At 56.8% G+C, this 25295-nt stretch overlaps 1 protein-coding gene across 2 annotated transcripts in view; it reads right to left on the reverse strand.

Moving 5' to 3' along the window:
- Nucleotides 1–25295, reverse strand: part of LOC122545650 (perforin-1-like) — a 52984-nt gene that overhangs the window by 373 nt on the left and 27316 nt on the right. Inside the window, exons 2-4 of one of the 2 annotated variants that reach the window (XR_015754055.1) lie at nt 10818–11648; nt 1351–2447; nt 1–1220 (exon numbers count right to left, since the gene is read on the reverse strand). The exon at nt 1–1220 is cut by the window's left edge and continues 373 nt beyond it. Coding sequence is in view for 1 of the 2 variants with exons in the window: in XM_087981916.1 (XP_087838042.1) it covers nt 1401–2447; nt 10818–11573 (1803 nt within the window). In the remaining variant the exon portion in view is untranslated. Of the gene's footprint in view, nt 2448–10817; nt 11649–25295 lie in introns of both variants that reach the window. The other variant, XM_087981916.1, reaches the window with a different exon arrangement.

Raw genomic sequence — 25295 nt, forward strand, 5'->3', positions numbered from 1 at the left:
CTCTGGGATGGAGAGGGCATGGTAGTTCAGGCCTGAGGCCGACACCCTAGGATGGAGAGGGCATGGTAGTTCAGGCCTGAGGCCGACACTCTGGGATGGAGAGGGCATGGTAGTTCAGGCCTGAGGCCGACACTCTGGGATGGAGAGGGCATGGTAGTTCAGGCCTGAGGCCGACACCCTAGGATGGAGAGGGCATGGTAGTTCAGGCCTGAGGCCGACACTCTGGGATGGAGAGGGCATGTTAGTTCAGGCCTGAGGCCGACACTCTGGGATGGAGAGGGCATGGTAGTTCAGGCCTGAGGCCGACACTCTGGGATGGAGAGGGCATGGTAGTTCAGGCCTGAGGCCGACACTCTGGGATGGAGAGGGCATGGTAGTTCAGGCCTGAGGCCGACACTCTGGGATGGAGAGGGCATGGTAGTTCAGGCCTGAGGCCAACACTCTGGGATGGAGAGGGCATGGTAGTTCAGGCCCGAGGCCGACACTCTGGGATGGAGAGGGCATGGTAGTTCAGGCCTGAGGCCTACACTCTGGGATGGAGAGGGCATGGTAGTTCAGGCCTGAGGCCTACACTCTGGGATGGAGAGGGCATGGTAGTTCAGGCCTGAGGCCGACACTCTGGGATGGAGAGGGCATGGTATTTCAGGCCTGAGGCCTACACTCTGGGATGGAGAGGGTGTGGTAGTTCAGGCCTGAGGCCGACACTCTGGGATGGAGAGGGCATGGTAGTTCAGGCCTGATGCTGACACTCTGGGATGGAGAGGGCGTGGTAGTTCGGGGCTGAGGCCGACACTCTGGGATGGAGAGGGCATGGTAGTTCAGGCCTGAGGCCTACACTCTGGGATGGAGAGGGCATGGTAGTTCGGGGCTGAGGCCGACACTCTGGGATGGAGAGGGCATGGTAGTTCAGGCCTGAGGCCTACACTCTGGGAAGGAGAGGGCGTGGTAGTTCAGGCCTGAGGCCGACACTCTGGGATGGAGAGGGCATGGTAGTTCAGGCCTGAGGCCGACACTCTGGGATGGAGAGGGCATGGTAGTTCAGGCCTGAGGCCTACACTCTGGGATGGAGAGGGCATGGTAGTTCAGGCCTGATGCTGACACTCTGGGATGGAGAGGGCGTGGTAGTTCAGGCCTGAGGCCTACACTCTGGGATGGAGAGGGCATGGTAGTTCAGGCCCGAGGCCGACACTCTGGGATGGAGAGGGCGTGGTAGTTCGGGGCTGAGGCCTACCCTCTGGGGAGGGGAGGGTGTGGTAGTTCAGGCCTGAGGCCTACACTCTGGGGAGGGAGGGTGTGGTAGTTCAGGCCTGAGGCCTACATTCTGGGGAGGGAGGGTGTGATAGTTCAGACCTGAGGCCTACACTCTGGGGAAGGAGGGTGTGGTGGTTCAGGCCTGAGGCCTACCCTCTGGGAAGGGCGAGGGTGGGAATTTGAGGGCCAGACGGCCTCCTGGAGGGGAGTTGGCCGCGGTTCAGAGCCTCAGCCTCAGCGCCCCGGCCCTGCCCCCCCCCTCCCCCACCAGCCCCGGAGGGAGGGGGCTGGGGCACGTATTGGCGGCAGCGGCTTCCCCCCAGGTGGGGCCCGCAGCTCAGGCTCACCTCGAGGGAGAGGCTGCCATAGCTGAAGTAGCAGACGTGGGGGTGCCGTCCGGCTGCCAGCGGCTGGGGCTGGCAGGAGCCCAGCAGGTCGTCGTCGTAGCCGTGGTCCCGGTCCCAGCACTCGACCGTCAGGCCGGGGCCCCCCTCCCCCTCCTCGGGCCCCAGCTGCACCTCCCCCAGCCGCAGGGTCACCCCCCACTCTGGGTTGTTGTTGTTGGGCACCACCGCGGTGGTTGCCAACAGCTCGGGGCCGGTCGCCGGGCGGTACCGGGCCCGCACGTAGGCGTCGGTGCTGCCCGCGTAGTCGCCCCACAGGTCCCGGCCTCGGGTCACCGTCACCTCCAGCAGGCCCCAGCCCTTCCCCCGCGGGCAGCACAGGCCGTCCACCTCCTGGGTCTGGCGGCAGCGGCAGGAGCACGGCTGCCGGGGATCGGGCGCCGAGCCGCGGCGGCACCGGCCCGAGCAGTTGCGGCCCTCCCCGGCCTCGGCGTGGCCCAGGATGTAGGCCTCCAGCTCCCGGCGCAGCTGGCGGCGCCGGGGCTCGGCCGGACCCCCCGGCAGCAGGTGGTGCAGGGGCTCCAGCACGTGGTAGATCACCCCCGGCTGGCCGGCCAGGCCCGAGAGCCAGGCGCCGAAGTCGGAGGCCTGCCCGGGCGAGAGGAGCAGGTCGGCGGCCGCTGCCCCGATGGGCCCCCCGGTCACCTCCACCTGCCGGTCGCTGTACTCCTGGCTGAAGCTCCGCTGGCCCGACAGCTTGGCACGGGCCTCCTGGCAGGCGTGGTACTTGGCGTCTGCCTGCACCTTGGTGCCCATCTTCGCCTCGGCCTCGATGTCCAGGCAGTCCTTGACCTGAAAGCAGTACCACACCAGAGGGAGCATTCATCTCCGGGTCTCTGTGTCAGCGTCTCTCACACTCTCTCTCTGTGTCCCACTCTCTCTCTGTATCTCTCTGTATCTCACTCTCTCTCTCTGTATCTCTCTGTATCTCTCTGTGTCCCACACTCTCTCTCTGTAGCTCTCTCTGTCTCACTCTCTCTCTCTGTATCTCTCTGTATCTCACTCTCTCTCTGTATCTCTCTCTGTCTCACTCTCTCTCTCTGTAGCTCTCTCTGTCTCACACTCTCTCTGTATCTCTCTGTGTCTCACTCTCTCTCTGTGTCTCTCTGTGTCCCACTCTCTCTGTATCTCTCTGTGTCTCACTCTCTCTCTGTAGCTCTCTCTGTCTCACACTCTCTCTGTATCTCTCTGTCTCACTCTCTCTCTCTCTGTATCTCACTCTCTCTCTCTGTGTCTCACACTCTCTCTCTGTATCTCTCTGTCTCACTCTCTCTCTCTCTGTATCTCACTCTCTCTCTCTGTGTCTCACACTCTCTCTCTGTATCTCTCTCTGTCTCACACTCTCTCTGTATCTCTCTCTGTCTCACACTCTCTCTGTAACTCTCTCTGTCTCACACTCTCCCTCTGTATCTCTCTGTCTCACACTCTCTCTCTGTATCTCTCTCTGTCTCACTCTCTCTCTCTGTATCTCTCTCTGTCTCACACTCTCTTTGTATCTCTCTGTGTCTCACACTCTCTCTCTGTATCTCTCTGTGTCTCACTCTCTCTCTCTGTATCCCTCTGTCTCACACTCTCTCTCTGTATCACTCTCTATCTCACACTCTCTCTGTATCTCTCTCTGTCTCACACTCTCTCTGTAACTCTCTCTGTCTCACACTCTCCCTCTGTATCTCTCTGTCTCTCACTCTCTCTCTGTATCTCTTTCTGTCTCACTCTCTCTGTAGCTCTGTGTCTCAATCTCTCTCTGTATCTCTCTGTGTCTCACTCTCTCTCTGTATCTCTTTCTGTCTCACGCTCTCTCTGTATCTCTCTGTGTCTCACACTCTCTCTCTGTATCTCTCTATGTGTCTCACTCTCTCTCTCTGTATCTCTCTCTGTGTCTCACTCTCTCTCTCTGTATCCCTCTGTCTCACACTATCTCTCAGTATCTCTCTGTGTCTCACTCACTCTCTCTCTGTATCTCTCTCTGTCTCACACTCTCTCTCTCTGTGTCTCACACACTCTCTCTGTATCTCTCTGTGTCTCACACTCTCTCTCTGTACCTCTCTGTGTCTCACTCTCTCTCTGTGTCTCACTCTCTCTGTATCTCTCTCTGTCTCACACTCTCTCTGTCTCACACTCTCTCTCTGTATCTCTCTGTGTCTCACTCTCTCTCTCTGTATCCACTTGTGTCTCACACACTCTCTCTGTATATCTCTGTCCCACGCTCTCTCTCTGTATCTCTGTGTCTCACACTCTCTCTCTGTATCTGTCTCTGTCTCACTCTCTCTCTCACACTCTCTCTCTGTACCTCTCTGTGTCTCACTCTCTCTCTGTGTCTCACTCTCTCTCTCTGTATCTCTCTCTGTCTCACACTCTCTCTCTGTCTCACTCTCTCTCTCTGTCTCACTCTCTGTGTCTCACACTCTCTCTCTGTATCTCTGTATCTCACACTCTCCCTCTGTATCTCTCTCTGTCTCACACTCTCTCTCTGTCTCACTCTCTCTCTCTCTGTCTCACTCTCTGTGTCTCACACTCTCTCTCTGTACCTCTCTGTGTCTCACTCTCTCTCTGTGTCTCACTCTCTCTCTCTGTATCTCTCTCTGTCCCACACTCTCTCTGGATCTCTCTCTGTCTCACACTCTCTCTGTATCTTTCTCTGTCCCACTCTGTCTCTGTATCTCTCTGTGTCTCACTCTCTCTCTCTCTCTGTATCTCTCTCTGTCTCACACTCTCTCTGTATCTCTCTCTGTCCCACTTTGTCTCTGTATCCCTCTGTCTCACTCTATCTCTCTGTATCTCTCTCTGTCTCACTCTCTCTCTGTATCGCTCTGTGTCTCACACTCTCTCTGTACCTTTCTCTGTCTCACTCTCTCTCTCTCTCTCTCTCTGTATCTCTCTCTGTCTCACACTCTCTCTGTATCTCTCTCTGTCCCACTTTGTCTCTGTATCCCTCTGTCTCACTCTATCTCTCTGTATCTCTCTCTGTCTCACTCTCTCTCTGTATCGCTCTGTGTCTCACACTCTCTCTGTATCTCTCTCTGTCTCACACTCTCTCTCTCTCTGTATCTCTCTGTGTCTCACTCTCTCTCTCTGTATCACTCTCTGTCTCACACTCTCTCTCTGTATCTCTCTGTGTCTCACACTCTCTCTGTATCTCTCTCTGTCTCACACTCTCTCTCTGTATCTCTCTCTGTCTCACATTCTCTCTGTATCTCTCTCTGTCTCACACTCTCTCTCTGTACCTCTCTGTCTCACACTCTCTCTCTGTCTCACTCTCTCTCTCTCTGTATCTCTCTCTGTCTCACTCTCTCTCTATATATATCTCTCTGTGTCTCACATTCTCTCTCTGTATCCCCATGTGTCTCACTCTCTCTCTCTGTATCACTCTCTGTCTCACACTCTCTCTCTGTATCTCTCTCTGTCTCACTCTCTCTCTCTCTCTCTGTATCTCTCTCTCTGTCTCACTCTCTCTCTCTGTATCCTTCTGTGTCTCACTCACTCTCTCTCTGTATCTCTCTCTGTCTCACACTCTCTCTCTCTGTGTCTCACACACTCTCTCTGTATCTCTCTGTGTCTCACACTCTCTCTCTGTACCTCTCTGTGTCTCACTCTCTCTCTGTGTCTCACTCTCTCTGTATCTCTCTCTGTCTCACACTCTCTCTGTCTCACACTCTCTCTCTGTATCTCTCTGTGTCTCACTCTCTCTCTCTGTATCCACTTGTGTCTCACACACTCTCTCTGTATATCTCTGTCCCACGCTCTCTCTCTGTATCTCTGTGTCTCACACTCTCTCTCTGTATCTGTCTCTGTCTCACTCTCTCTCTCTGTATCTCTCTGTGTCTCACACTCTCTCTCTGTACCTCTCTGTGTCTCACTCTCTCTCTGTGTCTCACTCTCTCTCTCTGTATCTCTCTCTGTCTCACACTCTCTCTCTGTCTCACTCTCTCTCTCTGTCTCACTCTCTGTGTCTCACACTCTCTCTCTGTATCTCTGTATCTCACACTCTCCCTCTGTATCTCTCTCTGTCTCACACTCTCTCTCTGTCTCACTCTCTCTCTCTCTGTCTCACTCTCTGTGTCTCACACTCTCTCTCTGTACCTCTCTGTGTCTCACTCTCTCTCTGTGTCTCACTCTCTCTCTCTGTATCTCTCTCTGTCTCACACTCTCTCTGTCTCACACTCTCTCTCTGTATCTCTCTGTGTCTCACTCTCTCTCTCTGTATCCACTTGTGTCTCACACACTCTCTCTGTATATCTCTGTCCCACACTCTCTCTCTCTGTATCTCTGTGTCTCACACTCTCTCTCTGTACCTCTCTGTGTCTCACTCTCTCTCTCTGTCTCACTCTCTCTCTCTCTGTATCTCTCTCTGTCTCACACTCTCTCTGTCTCACACTCTCTCTCTGTATCTCTCTGTGTCTCACTCTCTCTCTCTGTATCCACTTGTGTCTCACACACTCTCTCTGTATATCTCTGTCCCACACTCTCTCTCTCTGTATCTCTGTGTCTCACACTCTCTCTCTGTATCTCTCTCTGTCTCACACTCTCTCTCTGTATCTGTTTCTGTCTCAATCTCTCTCTCTGTATCTCTCTGTGTCTCACACTCTCTCTCTATATCTCTCTGTGTCTCACACTCTCTCTCTATCTCTCTGTGTCTCACTCTCTACCTCTGTATCTCTCTGTGCCTCACACTCTCTCTGTATCGCTTCGTGTCTCACACTCTCTCTCTGTATCTCTCTCTGTGTCTCACTCTCTCTGTATCTCTCTGTCTCACACTCTCTCTCTGTATCTGTTTCTGTCTCACTCTCTCTCTGTATCTCTCTCTGTCTCACACTCTCTCTGTATCTCTCTCTGTGTCTCACACTCTCTCTCTATCTCTCTGTGTCTCACACTCTCTCTCTCTCTGTATCTGTCTGTGTCTCACTCTCTCTCTGTATCTCTCTGTGTCTCTCTCTCTGTATCTCTCTCTGTCTCACACTCTCTCTCTGTATCTCTGTGTCTCACTCTCTCTGTATCTCTCTCTGTCTCACTCTCTCTCTGTATCTCTCTGTGTCTCACTCTCTCTCTTTACCTCTCTGTGTCTCACACTCTCTCTCTCTTTATCTCTCTGTGTCTCACTCTCTCTCTGTATCTTTTTGTGTCTCACTCTCTCTCTCTTTATCTCTGTGTCTCACTCTCTCTCTCTGTGTCTCACTCTCTGTATCTCACTCTTTCTCTCTGTATCTCTCTGTCCCACACTCTCTCTCTGTATCTCTCTGTGTCTCACTCTTTCTCTGTATCTGTTTCTGTCTCACTCTCTCTCTGTATCTCTCTCTGTCTCACACTCTCTCTGTATCTCTCTCTGTGTCTCACACTCTCTCTCTATCTCTCTGTGTCTCACACTCTCTCTCTCTCTGTATCTGTCTGTGTCTCACTCTCTCTCTGTATCTCTCTGTGTCTCTCTCTCTGTATCTCTCTCTGTCTCACACTCTCTCTGTATCTCTGTGTCTCACTCTCTCTGTATCTCTCTCTGTCTCACTCTCTCTCTCTCTGTATCCCTCTGTGTCTCACTCTCTGTCTGTATCTCTCTGTCTTTCACTCTCTCTCTGTATCTCTCTGTGTCTCACTCTCTCTCTCTGTATCTCTCTCTGTCTCACACACTCTCTCTGTATCCCTGTGTCTCACTCTCTCTCTCTGTATCTCTCTGTGTCTCACTCTCTCTCTGTATCTCTCTCTGTCTCACTCTCTCTCTGTATCTCTCTGTGTCTCACTCTCTCTCTTTACCTCTCTGTGTCTCACACTCTCTCTCTCTTTATCTCTCTGTGTCTCACTCTCTCTCTGTATCTTTTTGTGTCTCACTCTCTCTCTCTTTATCTCTGTGTCTCACTCTCTCTCTCTGTGTCTCACTCTCTGTATCTCTCTGTGTCTCACTCTCTCTCTCTGTATCTCTCTGTCCCACACTCTCTCTCTGTATCTCTCTGTGTCTCACTCTTTCTCTGTATCTGTTTCTGTCTCACTCTCTCTCTATATCTCTCTCTGTCTCACACTCTCTCTCTATCTCTCTGTGTCTCACACTCTCTCTCTCTCTGTATCTGTCTGTGTCTCACTCTCTCTCTGTATCTCTCTGTGTCTCTCTCTCTGTATCTCTCTCTGTCTCACACTCTCTCTGTATCTCTGTGTCTCACTCTCTCTGTATCTCTCTCTGTCTCACTCTCTCTCTCTGTATCCCTCTGTGTCTCACTTTCTGTCTGTATCTCTCTGTCTCTCACTCTCTCTCTGTATCTCTCTGTGTCTCACTCTCTCTCTCTGTATCTCTCTCTGTCTCACACACTCTCTCTGTATCCCTCTGTCTCACTCTCTCTCTCTGTATCTCTCTGTGTCTCACTCTCTCTCTGTAGCTCTCTGTAGCTCTCTCTGTCTCACTCTCTCTCTGTATCTCTCTCTGTCTCACTCTTTCTCTCTGAATCCCTCTGTGTCTCACACACTCTCTCTGTATCCCTCTGTATCACTCTCTCTGTATCTCTGTGTCTCACTCTCTCTCTCTGAATCTCTCTCTGTCTCACACTCTCTCTCTCTGTATCTCTCTGTGTCTCACACTCTCTCTCTGTATCCCTCTGTGTCTCACTCTCTCTCTCTGTATCTCTCTGTGTCTCTCTCTCTCTCTGTATCTTTTTGTGTCTCACTCTCTCTCTCTGTATCTCTGTGTCTCACTCTCTCTCTCTGTGTCTCTGTGTCTCACTCTCTCTCTCTGTGTCTCACTCTCTGTATCTCTCTGTGTCTCACTCTCTCTCTCTGTATCTCTCTGTCCCACACTCTCTCTCTGTATCTCTCTGTGTCTCACTCTTTCTCTGTATCTCTCTGTGTCTCACTCTCTCTCTGTATCTCTCTCTGTCTCACTCTCTCTCTCTGTATCCCTCTGTGTCTCACTCTCTGTCTGTATCTCTCTGTGTCTCACTCTCTCTCTCTGTGTGTGGGGATACGGGGATATGGAGGTGTGGGAATATGAGGGTGTGGGTGTACGAGGGTGTGGGTGTACGGGGGTGTGGGGATACGGGGATGTGTGGATATGGGGGTGTGGGGATACGGGGGTGTGCAGATACGGGGTTGTGGGGATATGGTGGTTTGGGGATATGGGGTGTAGGGATATGGGGGTGTGGGTGTATGGGGGTGTGGGGATACCGGGGTGTGGGGATATTGGGGTGTTGAGGATATGGGGGTGTTGAGGATATGGGAGTGTGGGGGTATGGGGATGTGAGGATATGGGGGTGTTGAGGATATGGGAGTGTGGGGATATGGGGATGTGGGGATATGGGGGTGTGGGGATATGGGGGTGTGGGGATATGAGGGTGTGGGGATATGAGGGTGTGGGGATATGGGGGTGTGGGGATATGGGGATGTGGGGATATGGGGGTGTGGGGATATGGGGGTGTGGGGATATGAGGGTGTGGGGATATGGGGGTGTGGGGATATGGGGGTGTGGGGTTTTGGGGATGTGGGGATATGGGGTGTTGGGGATATGGGCGTGTTGGGGATCTGAGAGTGTGGGGGTATGAAGGTGTGTGTATATGGGGGATTGGGGATGTGAGGGTGTGGGGGTACGCGTGTGTGGGGTTATTGGGTTGTGGGGATATGTGGGTGTGGGGTTATGCTGGTGTGGGGGTATGCATATGTAGGGTTATGGGGGTGTGGGGATACCTGGTTATGGGAGTGTGAGGGTACGCGGGTGTGGGGATATGGATGTGTTGGGGGTATGGAGGTGTGTGTATATGAGGGATTGGGGATGTGAGGGTGTGGTGGTACGCGGATGTGGGGTTATGGGAGTGTGGGGCTATGGGGGTGTAGGGTTATGCGGGTGTGGGGGTATGCATATGTGGGGTTATGGGGGCGTGGGGATACCTGGTTGTGGGGTTATGGGGGTGTGAGGGTATGCGGGTGTGGGGATATGAGGGTGTGAGGATATGTGGGTGTGGGGATACGGAGGTGTGGGGATATGGGGGTGTGGGTGTACGGAGGTGTGGGGGTATGGGAGTGTGGGGATACGGGGGGAGTGCGGATATGGGGGTGTGGGGATACAGGGGTGTGTGGATACGGGAGTGTGCGGATACGGGAGGAGTGCGGATATGGGGGTGTGGGGATACAGGGGTGTGTGGATACGGAGGTGTGAGGATATGGGGGTGTGGGTATACGGGGGTGTGCGGATATGGGGATGTGGGGATATGTGGGTGTGGGGGTATGGGGGTGTGGGGATATGGGGGTGTGGGGATATGGGGGTGTGGGGATATGGGAGTGTGGGGATATGGGGATGTGGGAATATGTGGGTGTACAGGGGTGTGGGGATACGGGGGGTGTGCGGATACGGGGGTGTGGGGGTACGGGGGTGTGGGGGCACGGGGGTGTGGGGATATGGGGTGTGGGGATATGGGGATGTGGGTGTACGGGGGTGTGGGGATACCGGGGTGTCGGTATATGGTGGTGTTGAGGATATGGGGGTGTGAGGATATGGGGGTGTGAGGATATGTGGGTGTGAGGATATGGGGGTGTGAGGATATGGGGGTGTGAGGATATGTGGGTGTGAGGAGTTATGGGGGTGTGGGGATACAGGGGAGTGTGGATACGGGGGTTGCGGATACTGGGTGTGTGGATATGGAGTGTGCAGATATGGGGGTTTGGGATTATGGGGGTGTGGGGATACAGGGGTGTGTGGATACGGGAGTGTGCGGATACGGGGGGAGTGCGGATATGGGGGTGTGGGGATACTGGGGTGTGTGGATACGGGAGTGTGCGGATACGGGGGGAGTGCGGATATGGGGGTGTGGGGATACAGGGGTGTGTGGATACGGGAGTGTGCGGATACGGGAGGAGTGCGGATATGGGGGTGTGGGGATACAGGGGTGTGTGGATACGGGAGTGTGCGGATACGGGGGTGTGCGGATATGGGGGTGTGGGGATACGGGGGTGGGGGGACATGGGAATGTGGGGGTACACGAATGTGGGGTTATGGGGTTGTGGGGGTACGCGGGTGTGGGGGTACGGGGGTGTGGGGATACGGTGACCCTCTGGCTGTTGGGAGTGGGCCGCGGTGGGAGCTGAGGGTTACACCCTGAGGCCGGCGTGTGCCAGGGGAAGGGGGAACGGATGGAGCTGACCCCCGCCCACCCCCCTCCCCCTCCGGCCCCCCCCCCCCCCCCCCCCCCGGTGACCCACCTCCTCCACGGTCTGACTCTCCGTCGCCACCTGGCAGGTCCGGAGGGCGGTGACGTCACGGAGACGGCCGCCCAGGTGCACCCCGCTGATGTAGTGGGTGCCGTAGGTGCGCAGGAAGCGCTGGTAGAAGAAGCGGGCGGAGGGCCCCGGGCGCCGCGGGAGGCCGCGGGCCAGCCGCAGGAACTGGGCGGAGGGCCGCGGCCGGTGGACCAGCCGGAACTCGTACAGCCGGCACTGGAAGGTGTGGGCGGTGAAGCTGTAGCGGTCCGAGGAGCTGCGGCGCCGGGCGAACTCCGCCATCTTGGATTTGGTGCCCACCACCCTCAGCTTGGCGCCCGTCTCCGGCTTCAGGTTGACGTCCAGGCCGGCGCTCCAGGACTGGTCCACCACCGCGGCGCCCGAGTCCTCCAGCTCGCCCACCGACTCGTAGAGCTGGCTGCTGAGGTGGCGCTGGCACGCCGGCCGCGCCCTCCAGTCGGTCACCTGCCGGGGCAGGCGCTGCGGCGCCCCCTCCATCTGGGAGTTGCGGCACAGGGTGCAGGTGCCGTCCCGGCGCCGCCAGGTCCGGACGTCCACCGCGAAGGCCCCCGTCCGGCGCAGCCTCACCACGTCGTAGCCTTCCCCGGCCAGGTCAGCGCCGGGCACCGGGCTGGCTTGCCGGCACTCGTTGGCCGTGCCCGTGAAGCAGCTGGCCTGGCTCCCTGCCGCCCACAGCACGAGGAGGAGGGCGGGGGAGAATGGAGGCCGCACTGTCATGGCCGCCCCACGCCCCCCCCCCCCACCCCCGGCCACCGAACGGCGCTCTCGGTGCCTCCCGCGATCTCCGATCACCTGTAGCGGGGGGAGGGGGGAGACGGAGATTGGAACGGCGTCAGGGGGGGGGGGGGAGGCAAAAAAAACACAAACAACCGCCGGGATAATCGGTGCCCACCGGCCGCGGGCACCGCCAACCCCAGCCGGGGGGGGCAGGCACCACCCACTGATGTTGGCCGTGACGTACCGCAACACTCTGCCCCTCCCCCCCCCCCCCACACACACACGCGGCCAACTACACGTCAACCACCCACCACCCCCCATCCCCCAGCGGTCAGTGAGAGACCCAGAGGGAGGGAGGGACAGGGATTGAGGGGGGTGGGGGAGAGACCCAGAGGGAGGGACAGGGATTGAGGGGGGTGGGGGAGAGACCCAGAGGGAGGGAGGGACACGGATTGAGGGGGGTGGGGGAGAGACCCAGAGGGAGGGAGGGACACGGATTGAGGGGGGTGGGGGAGAGACCCAGAGGGAGGGAGGGACACGGATTGAGGGGGGTGGGGGAGAGACCCAGAGGGAGGGAGGGACACGGATTGAGGGGGGTGGGGGAGAGACCCAGAGGGAGGGAGGGACACGGATTGAGGGGGGTGGGGGAGAGACCCAGAGGGAGGGAGGGACACGGATTGAGGGGGGTGGGGGAGAGACCCAGAGGGAGGGAGGGACACGGATTGAGGGGGGTGGGGGAGAGACCCAGAGGGAGGGAGGGACACGGATTGAGGGCGATGGGGGAGAGACCCAGAGGGAGGGAGGGACACGGATTGAGGGGGATGGGGGTGAGATCCAGAGGGAGGGGGGGACAGGGATTGAGGGGGGTGGGGGAGAGACCCAGAGGGAGGGGGGGACAGGGATTGAGGGGGGTGGGGGAGAGACCCAGAGGGAGGGAGGGACACGGATTGAGGGGGGTGGGGGAGAGACCCAGAGGGAGGGAGGGACAGGGATTGAGGGCGATGGGGGAGAGACCCAGAGGGAGGGAGGGACACGGATTGAGGGGGGTGGGGGAGAGACCCAGAGGGAGGGAGGGACACGGATTGAGGGGGGTGGGGGAGAGACCCAGAGGGAGGGAGGGACAGGGATTGAGGGCGATGGGGGAGAGACCCAGAGGGAGGGAGGGACACGGATTGAGGGGGATGTGGGTGAGATCCAGAGGGAGGGGGGGACAGGGATTGAGGGGGATGGGGGAGAGACCCAGAGGGAGGGAGGGACAGGGATTGAGGGGGATGGGGGAGAGACCCAGAGGGAGGGAGGGACATGGATAGAGGGGGGTGGGGGAGAGACCCAGAGGGAGGGAGGGACAGGGATTGAGGGGGATGGGGGAGAGACCCAGAGGGAGGGAGGGACAGGGATTGAGGGGGGTGGGGGAGAGACCCAGAGGGAGGGGCACGGATTGAGGGGGATGGGGGAGAGACCCAGAGGGAGGGAGGGAGGGACACGGATTGAGGGGGGTGGGGGAGAGACCCAGAGGGAGGGAGGGACACGGATTGTGGGGGGTGGGGGAGAGACCCAGAGGGAGGGGGGGACACGGATTGAGGGGGATGGGGGAGAGACCCAGAGGGAGGGAGGGACAGGGATTGAGGGGGATGGGGGAGTGACCCAGAGGGAGGGGGGGACACGGATTGAGGGCGATGGGGGAGAGACCCAGAGGGAGGGGGGGACACGGATTGAGGGGGGTGGGGGAGAGACCCAGAGGGAGGGACACGGATTGAGGGGGGTGGGGGAGAGACCCAGAGGGAGGGAGGGACACGGATTGAGGGGGATGGGGGAGAGACCCAGAGGGAGGGAGGGACACGGATTGAGGGGGTGGGGGAGAGACCCAGAGGGAGGGACACGGATTGAGGGGGATGGGGGAGAGACCCAGAGGGAGGGAGGGACACGGATTGAGGGGGATGGGGGAGAGACCCAGAGGGAGGGGGGGACAGGGATTGAGGGGGATGGGGGAGAGACCCAGGGGGAGGGAGGGACAGGGATTGAGGGGGGGTGGGGGAGAGACCCAGAGGGAGGGAGGGACAGGGATTGAGGGGGGTGGGGGACAGGCCCAGAGGGAGGGAGGGACAGGGATTGAGGGGGTGGGGGAGAGACCCAGAGGGAGGGAGGGACACGGATTGAGGGGGATGGGGGAGAGACCCAGAGGGAGGGAGGGAGGGACCCGGATTGAGGGGGGTGGGGGAGAGACTCAGAGGGAGGGAGGGAGGGACCCGGATTGAGGGGGGTGGGGGAGAGACCCAGAGGGAGGGAGGGACACGGATTGAGGGCGATGGGGGAGAGACCCAGAGGGAGGGAGGGACACGGATTGAGGGGGGTGGGGGTGAGACCCAGAGGGAGGGAGGGACACGGATTGAGGGGGGTGGGGGAGAGACCCAGAGGGAGGGAGGGAGGGACACGGATTGAGGGGGATGGGGGAGAGACCCAGAGGGAGGGGGGGACACGGATTGAGGGGGATGGGGGAGAGACCCAGAGGGAGGGGGGGACACGGATTGAGGGGGATGGGGGAGAGACCCAGAGGGAGGGGGGGACACGGATTGAGGGGGATGGGGGAGAGACCCAGAGGGAGGGAGGGACACGGATTGAGGGGGATGGGGGAGAGACCCAGAGGGAGGGAGGGACAGGGATTGAGGGGGATGGGGGAGAGACCCAGAGGGAGGGAGGGACACGGATTGAGGGGGGTGGGGGAGAGACCCAGAGGGAGGGAGGGACACGGATTGAGGGGGGTGGGGGAGAGACCCAGAGGGAGGGGGGGACACGGATTGAGGGGGATGGGGGAGAGACCCAGAGGGAGGGAGGGACACGGATTGAGGGGGTGGGGGAGAGTCCCAGAGGGAGGGACACGGATTGAGGGGGATGGGGGAGAGACCCAGAGGGAGGGAGGGACACGGATTGAGGGGGGTGGGGGAGAGACCCAGAGGGAGGGAGGGACACGGATTGAGGGGGATGGGGGAGAGACCCAGAGGGAGGGAGGGACAGGGATTGAGGGGGGTGGGGGAGAGACCCAGAGGGAGGGAGGGACACGGATTGAGGGGGGTGGGGGAGAGACCCAGAGGGAGGGAGGGACAGGGATTGAGGGGGATGGGGGAGAGACCCAGAGGGAGGGAGGGACAGGGATTGAGGGCGATGGGGGAGTGACCCAGAGGGAGGGAGGGACACGGATTGAGGGAGATGAGGGAGAGACCCAGAGGGGGGAGGGACAGGGATTGAGGGGGGTGGGGGAGAGACCCAGAGGGACAGGGATTGAGGGGGATGGGGGAGAGACCCAGAGGGAGGGAGGGACACGGATTGAGGGGGATGGGGGAGAGACCCAGAGGGAGGGAGGGACACGGATTGAGGGGGATGGGGGAGAGACCCAGAGGGAGGGGGGGGACACGGATTGAGGGAGATGGGGGAGAGACCCAGAGGGAGGGAGGGACACGGATTGAGGGGGGTGGGGGAGAGATCCAGAGGGAGGGGGGGACACGGATTGAGGGGGATGGGGGAGAGACCCAGAGGGAGGGAGGGACACGGATTGAGGGGGGTGGGGGAGAGACCCAGAGGGAGGGAGGGACAGGGATTGAGGGGGATGGGGGAGAGACCCAGAGGGAGGGAGGGACACGGATTGAGGGGGATGGGGGAGAGATCCAGAGGGAGGGAGGGACACGGATTGAGGGGGGTGGGGGAGAGACCCAGAGGGAGGGAGGGACAGGGATTGAGGGGGGTGGGGGAGAGACCCAGAGGGAGGGAGGGACAGGGATTGAGGGGGGTGGGGGAGAGACCCAGAGGGAGGGAGGGACACGGATTGAGGGGGATGGGGGAGAGACCCAGAGGGAGGGAGGGACACGGATTGAGGGGGATGGGGGAGAGACCCAGAGGGAGGGACACGGATTGAGGGGGATGGGTCAGAATGCTGTGAGTCACAGCAGTGTTTCGGGGATCGTTACATTCCCAGGGATAGGAGCATTCATTCGGACATTGGTGAGGCCACTTTTGGAATACTGTGTGTGATTCCGGTCTCCCCGCGACAGGAAGGATGTTGGGAGAGGGTTCGGAAAATGATTTACGAGGATGTTGGAGGGTCTGAGCTGCAGGGAGAGGCCGGGGCTGTTTTCCCTGGAGTGTCGGAGACTGAGGGGGTGACCTTATAGAGGTTTATAACATCATGAGGGGGACATGGATAGGGTAAATAGACAAGGTCTTTTCCCCCTGGGGTGGGGGAGACTGAGGGGGTGACCTTATAGAGGTTTATAACATCATGAGGGGGACATGGATAGGGTAAATAGACAAGGTCTTTTCCCCCTGGGGTGGGAGAGACTGAGGGGGTGACCTTATAGAGGTTTATAACATCATGAGGGGGGACATGGATATGGTAAATAGACAAGGTCTTTTCCCCTCTGGGGTGGGGGAGACTGAGGGGGTGACCTTATAGAGGTTTATAACATCATGAGGGGGACATGGACAGGGTAAATAGACAAGGTCTTTTCCCCCTGGGGTGGGGGAGACTGAGGGGGTTACCTTATAGAGGTTTATAACATCATGAGGGAGGACATGGATAGGGTAAATAGACAAGGTCTTTTCCCCCTGGGGTGGGGGAGACTGAGGGGGTGACCTTATAGAGGTTTATAACATCATGAGGGGGACATGGATAGGGTAAATAGACAAGGTCTTTTCCCCCTGGGGTGGGGGAGACTGAGGGGGTGACCTTATAGAGGTTTATAACATCATGAGGGGGGGACATGGATAGGGTAAATAGACAAGGTCTTTTCCCCCTGGGGTGGGGGAGACTGAGGGCGTGACCTTATAGAGGTTTATAACATCATGAGGGGGGGACATGGATAGGGTAAATAGACAAGGTCTTTTCCCCCTGGGGTGGGGGAGACTGAGGGGGTGACCTTATAGAGGTTTATAACATCATGAGGGGGACATGGATAGGGTAAATAGACAAGGTCTTTTCCCCCTGGGGTGGGGGAGACTGAGGGGGTGACCTTATAGAGGTTTATAACATCATGAGGGGAGACATGGATAGGGTAAATAGACAAGGTCTTTTCCCCCTGGGGTGGGGGAGAATCCAGAAATAGAGGGGGAGAGGGGAAAGATTGAAAAGGGGTAACTTTATCCCCCAGAGGGTGGTGCGTGTGTGGGCCGAGCTGCCAGAGGAAGTGGTGGGGGCTGGGGCAATGCCAACATTGAAAAGGTGGATGGGGAGGGGAACAGGAAGGGGTTAGAGGGATAGGGGCCAAGTGCTGGCAAACGGGGACTGGGTTAGGTTAGGGATATCATGGTCAGCACGGGCGGGGTGGGCCGAAGGGCCTGTCTTGGTGCCCAGCACATCTCGATGAGTCTCCGTGACGGTTATACAGGACAGAATTAGATACAGGGTGACGCTGTTTGCAATTTCTTGAAACTGAAACTAACTCCCACTCAACTCTTTCACATTCAAAGTACAGGTCAACTTCCACTCTTCAACTGAAGGTAAAGCTCACTCTACACTGTCCCCCCATCAAACACTCCCAGGGACAGGGACAGCATGGGGTTAGATACAGAGTAAAGCTCACTCTACACTGTCCCCCCATCAAACACTCCCAGGGACAGGGACAGCACGGGGTTAGATACAGAATAAAGCTCCCTCTACACTGTCCCCCCATCAAACACTCCCAGGGACAGGGACAGCATGGGGTTAGATACAGAGTACAGCTCCCTCTACACTGTCCCCCCCATCAAACACTCCCAGGGACAGGGACAGCACAGGGTTAGATACAGAGTAAAGCTCCCTCTACACTGTCCCCCCATCAAACACTCCCAGGGTCAGGGACAGCATGGGGTTAGATACAGAGTACAGCTCCCTCTACACTGTCCCTCCATCAAACATTCCCAGGGACAGGGACAGCACGGGGTTAGATACAGAGTAAAGCTCCCTCTACACTGTCCCCCCATCTAAGACTCCCAGGGACAGGGACAGCACGGGGTTAGATACAGAGTAAAGCTCTCTCTACACTGTCCCCCCATCAAACACTCCCAGGACAGGGACAGCACGGGGTTAGATACAGAGTAAAGCTCCCTCTACACTGTCCGCCCATCAAACACTCCCAGGGACAGGACAGCACGGGGTTAGATACAGAGTAAAGCTTCCTATACACTGTCCGCCCATCAAACACTCCCAGGGACAGGGATAGCACGGGGTTAGATACAGAGTAAAGCTCCCTCTACACTGTCCCCCATCAAACACTCCCAGGGACAGGACAGCACGGGGTTAGATACAGAATAAAGCTCCCTCTACACTGTCCCCCCCCATCAAACACTCCCAGGACAGGGACAGCACGGGGTTAGATACAGAATAAAGCTCCCTCTACACTGTCCCCCCCCATCAAACACTCCCAGGACAGGGACAGCACAGGGTTAGATACAGAGTAAAGCTCACTCTACACTGTCCCCCCATCAAACACTCCCAGGGACTGGGACAGCACGGGGTTAGATACAGAGTAAAGCTCCCTCTACACTGTCCCCCCATCAAACACTCCCAGGGACAGGAACAGCACGGAGTTAGATACAGAGTAAAGCTCTCTCTACACTGTCACCCCATCAAACACTCCCAGGGACAGGGACAGCACGGGGTTAGATACAGAGTAAAGCTCCCTCTACACTGACCCCCCCATCAAACACTCCCAGAGACAGGGTCAGCACGGGGTTAAATACAGAGTAAAGCTCCCTCTACACTGTCCCCCCATCAAACACTCCCAGGGACAGGACAGCACGGGGTTAGATACAGAGTAAAGCTCCCTCTACACTGTCCCCTATCAAACACTCCCAGGGACTGGGACAGCACGGGGTTAGATACAGAGTAAAGCTCCCTCTACACTGTCCCCCCATCAAACACTCCCAGGGACAGGGACAGCACGGGGTTAGATACAAATTAAAGCTCCCTCTACACTGTCCCCCCCATCAAACACTCCCAGGGACAGGACAGCACAGGGTTAGATACAGAGTAAAGCTCCCTCTACACTGTCCCCCCATCAAACACTCCCAGGACAGGGACAGCACAGGGTTAGATACAGAGTAAAGCTTCCTATACACTGTCCCCCCATCAAACACTCCCAGGGACAGGGACAGCACGGGGTTAGATACAGAGTAAAGCTTCCTCTACACTGTCTCCCCATCAAACACTCCCAGGGACAGGGACAGCACGGGGTTAGATACAGAGTAAAGCTCCCTCTACACTGTCCCTCCATCAAACACTCCCAGGGACAGGGACAGCACCGGGTTAGATACAGAGTAAAGCTCCCTCTACACTGTCCCCCCATCAAACACTCCCAGGGACAGGAATAGCACGGGGTTCGATACAGAGTAAAGCTCCCTCTACACTGTCCACCATCAAACACTCCCAGGGACAGGGACAGCACGGGGTTAGATACAGAGTAAAGCTTCCTCTACACTGTCCCCGTAACAAACACGGTCAGGGACATCACGGGGTTAGATACAGAGTAAACCTCCCTCTACACTGTCCCCCCATCAAACACTCCCAGGGACAGGACAGCACAGGGTTAGATACAGAGTAAAGCTCACTCTACACTGTCCCCCCCATCAAACACTCCCAGGAACAGGGACAGCACGGGGTTAGATACAGAGTAAAGCTCCCTCTACACTGTCCCCCATCAATCACTCCCAGGGACAGGGACAGCACGGGGTAAGATACAGAGTAAAGCTCCCTCTACACTGTCCCCCCATCAAACACTCCCAGGGACAGGACAGCACAGGGTTAGATACAGAGTAAAGCTCCCTCTACACTGCCCCCCCATCAAACACTCCCAGGGACTGGGACAGCATGGGGTTAGATACAGAGTAAAGCTCCCTCTACACTGTCCCCCCATCAAACACTCCCAGGGACAGGGACAGGGACAGCACAGGATTAGATACAGAGTAAAGCTCCCTCTACACTGTCCCCCCATCAAACACTCCCAGGGACAGGGACAGCACGGGGTTAGATACAGAGTAAAGCTCCCTCTACACTGTCCCCCCATCAAACACTCCCAGGGACAGGGACAGCACGGGGTTAGATACAGAGTAAAGCTCCCTCTACACTGTCCACCATCAAACACTCCCAGGGACAGGGACAGCACGGGGTTAGATACAGAGTAAAGCTTCCTCTACACTGTCCCCCTAACAAACACGGTCAGGGACATCACGGGGTTAGATACAGAGTAAAGCTCCCTCTACACTGCCCCCCCATCAAACACTCCCAAGGACAGGGACAGCACGGGGTTAGATACAGAGTAAACCTCCCTCTACACTGTCCCCCCATCAAACACTCCCAGGGACAGGACAGCACAGGGTTAGATACAGAGTAAAGCTCACTCTACACTGTCCCCCCCCATCAATCACTCCCAGGGACAGGGACAGCACGGGGTAAGATACAGAGTAAAGCCCCCTCTACACTGTCCCCCCCATCAAACACTCCCAGGGACAGGACAGCACAGGGTTAGATACAGAGTAAAGCTCCCTCTACACTGCCCCCCCATCAAACACTCCCAGGGACAGTGACAGCACGGGGTAAGATACAGAGTAAAGCTCCCTCTACACTGTCCCCCCATCAAACACTCCCAGGGACAGGACAGCACAGGGTTAGATACAGAGTAAAGCTCACTCTACACTGTCCCCCCCCATCAATCACTCCCAGGGACAGGGACAGCACGGGGTAAGATACAGAGTAAAGCTCCCTCTACACTGTCCCCCCATCAAACACTCCCAGGGACAGGACAGCACAGGGTTAGATACAGAGTAAAGCTCCCTCTACACTGTCCCCCCATCAAACACTCCCAGGGACAGGGACAGCACGGGGTTAGATACAGAGTAAAGCTCCCTCTACACTGTCCCCCCATCAAACACTCCCAGGGACTGGGACAGCATGGGGTTAGATACAGAGTAAAGCTCCCTCTACACTGTCCCCCCATCAAACACTCCCAGGGACAGGGACAGCACGGGGTTAGATACAGAGTAAAGCTCTCTCTACACTGTCACCCCCATCAAACACTCCCAGGGACAGGACAGCACAGGGTTAGATACAGAGTAAAGCTCCCTCTACACTGCCCCCCCATCAAACACTCCCAGGGACTGGGACAGCATGGGGTTAGATACAGAGTAAAGCTCCCTCTACACTGTCCCCCCATCAAACACTCCCAGGGACAGGGACAGCACGGGGTTAGATACAGAGTAAATCTCCCTCTACACTGTCCCCCCATCAAACACTCCCAGGGACAGGGACAGCACGGGGTTAGATACAGAGTAAAGCTCCCTCTACACTGTCCCCCCATCTAACACTCCCAGGGACAGGGACAGCACGGGGTGAGATACAGAGTAAAGCTCCCTCTACACTGTCCCCCCAACAAACACGGTCAAGGACAGCCCGGGGTTAGATACAGAGTAAAGCTCCCTCTACACTGTCCCTCCATCAAACACTCCCAGGGTCAGGGACATCACGGGGTTAGATACAGAGTAAAGCTCCCTCTACACTGTCCCCCCAACAAACACGGTCAAGGACAGCCCGGGGTTAGATACAGAGTAAAGCTTCCTCTACACTGTCCCCCCAACAAACACGGTCAGGGACAGCACGGGGTTAGATACAGAGTAAAGCTCCCTCTACACTGTACCCCCAACAAACACGGTCAGGGACATCACGGGGTTAGATACAGAGTAAAGCTCCCTCTACACTGTCCCCCCAACAAACACGGTCAAGGACAGCCCGGGGTTAGATACAGAGTAAAGCTCTCTCTACACTGTCCCACCATCAAACACTCCCAGGGACAGGGACAGCCCGGGGTTAGATACAGAGCAAAGCTCCCTCTACACTGTCCACCCCATCAAACACTCCCAGGGACAGGACAGCACAGGGTTAGATACAGAGTAAAGCTCCCTCTACACTGTCCCCCACATCAAACACTCCCAGGGACAGGACAGCACAGGGTTAGATACAGAGTAAAGCTCCCTCTACACTGTCCCCCCATCAAACACTCCCAGGGACAGGGACAGCACGGGGTTAGATACAGAGTAAAGCTCCCTCTACACTGTCCCCCCATCAAACACTCCCAGGGACAGGGACAGCACGGGGTTAGATACAGAGTAAAGCTCCCTCTACACTGTCCCCCACATCAAACATTCCCAGGGACACGGACAGCACGGGGTTAGATACAGAGTAAAGCTCCCTCTACACTGTCCCCCCCATCAAACACTCCCAGGACAGGGACACCGCGGGGTTAGATACAGAGTAAAGCTCCCTCTACACTGTCCCCCCATCAAACATGGTCAGGAACAGCACGGGGTTAGATACAGAGTAAAGCTCTCTCTACACTGTCCCCCCAACAAACACGGTCCGGGACATCACGGGGTTAGATACAGAGTAAAGCTCCCTCTACACTGTCCCCCCAACAAACACGGTCAAGGACAGCCCGGGGTTAGATACAGAGTAAAGCTTCCTCTACACTGTCCCTCCATCAAACACTCCCAGGGACAGGGACAGGGACAGCACGGGGTTAGATACAGAGTAAAGCTCCCTCTACACTGGCCATCATCAAACACTCCAAGGGATAGGGACAGCACGGGGTTAGATACAGAGTAAAGCTTCCTCTACACTGTCCCCCCATCAAACACTCCCAGGGACAGGGACAGGGACAGCACAGGATTAGATACAGAGTAAAGCTCTCTCTACACTGTCCCCCATCAAACACTCCCAGGGACAGGGACAGCGCGGGGTTAGATACAGAGTAAAGCTCCCTCTACACTGTCCCCCCCCATCAAACACTCCCAGGGACAGGGAGAGCACGGGGTTAGATACAGAGTAAAGCTCCCTCTACACTGTCCCCCCCATCAAACACTCCCAGAGACAGGGACAGCATGGGGTTAGATACAGAGTAAAGCTCCCTCTACACTGTCCCCCCATCAAACACTCCCAGGGACTGGGACAGCATGGGGTTAGATACAGAGTAAAGCTCCCTCTACACTGTCCCCCCATCAAACACTCCCAGGGACAGGGACAGCACGGGGTTAGATACAGAGTAAAGCTCTCTCTACACTGTCCCTCCCATCAAACACTCCCAGGGACAGGGACAGCACGGGGTTAGATACAGAGTAAAGCTCCCTCTACACTGTCACCCCATCAAACACGCCCAGGGACAGGGACAGCACGGGTTTAGATACAGAGTAAAGCTCCCTCTACACTGTCCCCCCATCAAACACTCCCAGGGACAGGGACAGCACGGGTTTAGATACAGAGTAAAGCTCCCTCTACACTGTCCCCCCATCAAACACTCCCAGGGACAGGGACAGCACGGGGTTAGATACAGAGTAAAGCTCCCTCTACACTGTCCCCCACATCAAACACTCCCAGGGACAGGGACAGCACGGGGTTAGATACAGAGTAAAGCTCCCTCTACACTGTCCCCCCATCAAACACTCCCAGGGACAGGGACAGCACGGGGTGAGATACAGAGTAAAGCTCCCTCTACACTGTCCCCCCATCAAACACTCCCAGGGACAGGGACACCGCGGGGTTAGATACAGAGTAAAGCTCCCTCTACACTGTCCCCCCAACAAACACGGTCAGGGACATCACGGGGTTAGATACAGAGTAAAGCTCCCTCTACACTGTCCCCCCAACAAACACGGTCAAGGACAGCCCGGGGTTAGATACAGAGTAAAGCTCCCTCTACACTGTCCCTCCATCAAACACTCCCAGGGTCAGGGACATCACGGGGTTAGATACAGAGTAAAGCTCCCTCTACACTGTCCCCCCAACAAACACGGTCAAGGACAGCCCGGGGTTAGATACAGAGTAAAGCTTCCTCTACACTGTCCCCCCAACAAACACGGTCAGGGACAGCACGGGGTTAGATACAGAGTAAAGCTCCCTCTACACTGTACCCCCAACAAACACGGTCAGGGACATCACGGGGTTGGATACAGAGTAAAGCTCCCTCTACACTGTCCCCCCAACATACACGGTCAAGGACAGCCCGGGGTTAGATACAGAGTAAAGCTCTCTCTACACTGTCCCTCCATCAAACACTCCCAGGGACAGGGACAGCCCGGGGTTAGATACAGAGTAAAGCTCCCTCTATACTGTCCACCCCATCAAACACTCCCAGGGACAGGACAGCACAGGGTTAGATACAGAGTAAAGCTCCCTCTACACTGTCCCCCACATCAAACATTCCCAGGGACAGGGACAGCACGGGGTTAGATACAGAGTAAAGCTCCCTCTACACTGTTTCCCACATCAAACATTCCCAGGGACAGGGACAGCACGGGGTTAGATACAGAGTAAAGCTCCCTCTACACTGTCCCCCCATCAAACACTCCCAGCAACAGGGACAGCACGGGGTTAGATACAGAGTAAAGCTCCCTCTACACTGTCCCCCCATCAAACACTCCCAGGGACAGGGACAGCACGGGGTTAGATACAGAGTAAAGCTCCCTCTACACTGTCCCCCACATCAAACATTCCCAGGGACAGGGACAGCACGGGGTTAGATACAGAGTAAAGCTCCCTCTACACTGTCCCCCCCATCAAACACTCCCAGGACAGGGACACCGCGGGGTTAGATACAGAGTAAAGCTCCCTCTACACTGTCCCCCCATCAAACACGGTCAGGAACAGCACGGGGTTAGATACAGAGTAAAGCTCCCTCTACACTGTCCCCCCAACAAACACGGTCAAGGACAGCCCGGGGTTGGATACAGAGTAAAGCTCACTCTACACTGTCCCTCCATCAAACACTCCCAGGGACAGGGACAGCATGGGGTTAGATACAGAGTAAAGCTCCCTCTACACTGTCCCCCATCAAACACTCCCAGGGACAGGGACAGCACGGGGTTAGATACAGAGTAAAGCTCTCTCTACACTGTCCCCCCATCAAACACTCCCAGGGACAGGACAGCACAGGGTTAGATACAGAGTAAAGCTCTCTCTACGCTGTTCCCCATCAAACACTCCCAGGGACAGGGACAGCACGGGGTTAGATACGGAGTAAAGCTCCCTCTACACTGTCCCCCATCAAACACTCCCAGGGACAGGGACAGCACGGGGTTAGATACAGAGTAAAGCTCCCTTTACACTGCCCCCCATCAAACACTCCCAGGGACAGGGACAGCACGGGGTTAGATACAGAGTAAAGCTCCCTCTACACTGTCCCCCCATCAAACACTCCCAGGGACAGGGACAGGGACAGCACGGGGTTAGATACAGAGTAAAGCTCCCTTTACACTGCCCCCCATCAAACACTCCCAGGGATAGGGACAGCACGGGGTTAGATACAGAGTAAATCTCCCTCTACACTGTCCCCCATCAAACACTCCCAGGACAGGGACAGCACGGGGTTAGATACAGAGTAAAGCTTCCTCTACACTGTCACCCCATCAATCACTCCCAGGGACAGGACAGCACAGGGTTAGATACAGAGTAAAGCTCCCTCTACACTGTCCCCCATCAAACACTCCCAGGGACAGGGACAGCACGGGGTCAGATACAGAGTAAAGCTCCCTCTACACTGTCACCCCATCAAACACTCCCAGGGACAGGGACAGCACGGGGTTAGATACAGAGTTATGCTCCCTCTACACTGTCCCCCCATCAAACACTCCCAGGGACAGGGACAGCACGCGGTTAGATACAGAGTAAAGCTCCCTCTACACTGTCCCCCATCAAACACTCCCAGGGACAGG

The sequence above is a fragment of the Chiloscyllium plagiosum genome, unplaced genomic scaffold, assembly GCF_037043375.1.
Source record: "Chiloscyllium plagiosum isolate Xiang-an unplaced genomic scaffold, Cpla_swu_hap1 HiC_scaffold_41, whole genome shotgun sequence".
In the NCBI taxonomy this organism is placed as follows: domain Eukaryota; kingdom Metazoa; phylum Chordata; class Chondrichthyes; order Orectolobiformes; family Hemiscylliidae; genus Chiloscyllium; species Chiloscyllium plagiosum.